We start from the raw sequence: 3987 nt of genomic DNA, 5'->3' as shown, positions 1-3987 counted from the left end.
AAGAAAAATACTTAATTTTTTACAAATAGTAATGGAATAATAACCTCGCATAAACAAATTATTATTCAGTAGTCATTTTACACATTTTAGTAGCAATAAGCGATGAAGTCGCTTTATGTAAGGCGGTGAGAAAATAACAAGTGTTAAGAGAAAATATCAAAATACGGTTGAGTGAAGTTACATACATTGATATTTATAGATTCCAACAGAATCAAATGGCACTTACATAAGTGACATACGTTTTATTGCTGTAGGGCAATTTTCTATTTTCATAACAAATAACGTCTGTAACAGCAAATAACTTTTCGATAAGTCTAAAAAAATAATGATTTCTCAAAAGATCTACAAATATTAGACAACAGCACATTGAAGACTTCGATTACATCTATGAGTCAAACTTTTTAATTTATACATTTGACATTACAAGTTGGATTGAATATTCACAGCTGAGTTACCTTTGTTTGTTATTAAGTAGCTTCTTGTTATTGCCCTCATTGAGAATTGTAAAATGAGTTGAAATCACGACAAGATCATATTCACAGAAGGCACATTCAAATTATTTTAGCTTTGTTCCCATTTTGGTACTTTTATTCCAGTGGTGCATGTTTGTCTGGAGCAATTTTCTCGTCAACCGACATATCTTTGTAAGTTACAAAGACAAATAGATATATATACATTCTCTCAGTAAATTAATAAAAACAATTATAGTCTGCTTTCAGGTTAATTGAATGCGAAAATAAGTACTCGTCAACCTATTTATGATGGTGATACTTCTAAGATAGCTCAACTCGAAACATAGGTTTTCATAGATGTTCTGGTTGTTGAAAAGCAGCCATATGTGATCTCTTTTTATAATATGAAAGGGGAAGCCATTTCTTCCTAAGATCTTAATGTTACTAAGTTCTTTACGTAAATAAGTATTTATGGTTTTGTAAACACGGTGTATCTTGTTCTTCTTCAACAATATATAAACCTTCAACATTATAATAGAAAGTGTTGGATGTTTTTAAATAATGGATTGCATCTTCAGTTTAATAACTATTGCCGTAAGTTATATTGACTAATAAAAACAACTTCCTAACCTTTCGTATGTTCAATAGTATATTTAGTATTACCATATTCTTTGTTCAGATGTTCGAGAAACTGAAATGAATGCTCAAGATTCTCAAATAAGACAAAGATATTATTAATAATATAGATTGTATGAAGGCTCGACATACAAAGGACAACATTCTAGCAACTGTTAGATTATCCAGAGTATTATCATTCTTGAACCCATAGCTACTCTATTCATTTGGTCATAGATAATGTTGTTGCACATGAAATGTGACTCCTTGGTGGAAAATCCATGAAAACCACGTGCATAGGAAAACATATAGTTTTCGCCATCTTGTGATACAAATTTAGCATTCAACTATATTCTTTCTTCCAAGGGAACGTTAATATTAAAAAAGGACACAATAAACTTTAATATAAAACTATAGATGTCGTATTTCTTGTTAAAACTTTGTTTGTTTGTTTAAAAAATCCATTGTAAATTATTATAGCCTTAAAGGTGTAGATTGTATTATTTGTTTCTCATATTCAAAGACTAAATACCAATTTCAGAAACGTCTATTGTTATTAGTACACAATATGTTGGTGTCACTAGGTGTCACTACAAGCTAGAACAATTACCAAGGTGGGAACAAAGTCAAATTTACAGAAATATGCCTTATATATATGAACGATGTAGATATCTCTGAAATATTTCAAATGCTAACCATATATATAGAACCAAGACAAACTGAATGTCTGTGTAAATGTAACTGTAACTAGGGAAGATGTTTTTCATTTATATTAGGTTATTAGGACACCGAAGGTAAAAAAAAACAAGAATTATATGAACCAGTTCCATAAAATACACAAATTCAAAGGCTTGCATTCTTGAGTTTGTTTGTTTGGAGCGTAAAAACTTTTCAAAATACCCTAGAGAGTTTATCACAATCTCATTAGAGTCCTTACTGCAGGTATATAATGTAAATTGAGCCGATAAGAAGTTTTCATATTTCGAAAAACTACTTATGTAATAACTTCTACCAGAGGAGCTGCTAAAATTCTACAATAATAATTACAATTAATAATAAATAGTCTTCATTATAAGTATGAGGAAAATTACAAAAACTTCTATAGCTAATCTTCTCTAAGTAATTACTTGGATACCTTTGCTGCTAGTGGTGTTTTGGGCCCTTAACCCAAGAATACCCATCGAAGTTGAGGCTGTTTAAGGATATTACAAAGCAGAATGTGAAGCTTCATGTACCATGCCTATTGCATTTTCTCAATGTAATTATTATTATTTAATAAGAAATGTAATGTAATTTATTATTTTACTTAATAATATGAATAACTAAGATACAAGTTGAATTATTTAAATTTAGTGCTGTAAATTACTACAAATCACAAAATTGCATACAGCGTATGTCTTACTTAGATTTTACCCTTAACCGATAGCCGGGCTATTGTTTTCACTTCCGTGTGTCAGTTTGAGGAGCACAACTCAAAGTGTGAGTCAGCTGTTCATCAAGATTTGTACAAGTGAGTGTTTCCCAAAGACCGATTTATTAACATATGGTGAATTTAGCTCAAAGGTAAAGGTCACAATAAAAGTCAACGTCTTTTATTCTAATGGTAGCAAACTGAGATTGAAAAACGATCAAAACTCGAGAACAACTCGAAATAAAAGGAAAATCTTGGTACCTAGAACTACATTTTGGAAGGTGAAGAATTTAAGCTGGTTGCTGCAAAAGTAAAAAGAAAAAAAATTGAGAGGCGGGTTTTGCATTCTCTGACTGCTTTTCTAATTATATTATTCTCTTTGTTGTAATTAGGATATTTTACACAATTTTAATTTTTATAGTATCGATTTGATTAAAGGTATGTTCAGTAGTTACAATATTTTAATACACTGTTGTATCCTATACACCTCTAACCAACTCTTTCCTCAACATACCTGTCTACCCTCTTACTTGTTGAGATTGAAACAATCCGTTCAGAATACCTATTTTTTCTGTTGTGTGTAATGATTTTGTTGTATCCCATATTTTTAGTCTTCTTTTTTTTTCTTTAAAAAATTTATTCAACTTTAATTACTCTGAATTAATTTTGTTTCTAACTTAGACCTACGAGAAGCAATACCTCAAAAGTTGTTGGGTAAATATACCAGTTTTTGGATTTATAGAACTTCTTTTTTTTATTTCTCTATTACCTCATTACTTATGCAATATTATGTTTACATTAACTGACACTGGTTACTAGTTTATAAAAAACAGAAAATAAACCACATTATCATGTACATTACCTCGTCAGTAACCCAGAACCCAACCATGGATGTAATAACACATACTCGTCTGATTTTTCCAATATCGTAGGACTGCTGAGAATAACCTGAAATAACAGAAAAAACACACGAAATGCTCATTTATACGATCTGCACACACACATACAAAAACAGTCTTACAGGAAAACTTCAACAAATACATACTGCAGTGAGCTATCTGTGCTGTGCTTTGGGTAATTGTGAGTTATATTTTCAGACATATAATATTTATGTTGAAAATGTGATTCCTCTTAACCTAAACCTACGTACCTCAACAGTCTCTGGTTTGTAAAATGCTACAATCGGTTGTATTCCAATCCAAAACCGAAAAATCCTTTCTTTGTCAAACATGTGAGAGAAACCGCAGAGAATTTGGAAGAACACTAGAAATATAGAAAAAAGCATCAATGTATATATATATATATATATATTGGGGTATATATGTATACAGATGAACAAACCAGTGGAGTCTGAACGAGCAATAAATATAGAAAATGCAGATCAATAAGTACCTGTTCTTATGACTGTAGCATATATATATGAGCAAAATAAAGCAGCTTAGACTAGGTTTAAAGTAGTCAGTTACACCGATACCACTGCTCTAGCCATGGCTACCAGTTGTTAGATAG

General features: G+C 30.8%; 1 protein-coding gene across 3 annotated transcripts in view; it reads right to left on the bottom strand.

Annotated features, from left to right (window-relative positions):
* The window catches only part of LOC106465510 (cytochrome P450 4c3-like), a 66056-nt gene that overhangs the window by 57618 nt on the left and 4451 nt on the right, over positions 1-3987 (bottom strand). For all 3 annotated transcript variants that reach the window (XM_022393839.1, XM_022393842.1, XM_022393834.1), the window contains exons 2-3: positions 3629-3741; positions 3341-3426 (exon numbers count right to left, since the gene is read on the bottom strand). In XM_022393839.1, the coding sequence (XP_022249547.1) occupies positions 3341-3426; positions 3629-3741 (199 nt within the window). The remainder of the gene's footprint in view (positions 1-3340; positions 3427-3628; positions 3742-3987) is intronic.

The sequence above is a fragment of the Limulus polyphemus genome, unplaced genomic scaffold, assembly GCF_000517525.1.
Source record: "Limulus polyphemus unplaced genomic scaffold, Limulus_polyphemus-2.1.2 Scaffold68, whole genome shotgun sequence".
Classification (NCBI taxonomy): Eukaryota; Metazoa; Arthropoda; class Merostomata; order Xiphosura; family Limulidae; genus Limulus; species Limulus polyphemus.
This window is presented reverse-complemented; position numbering and strand designations above follow the sequence as displayed.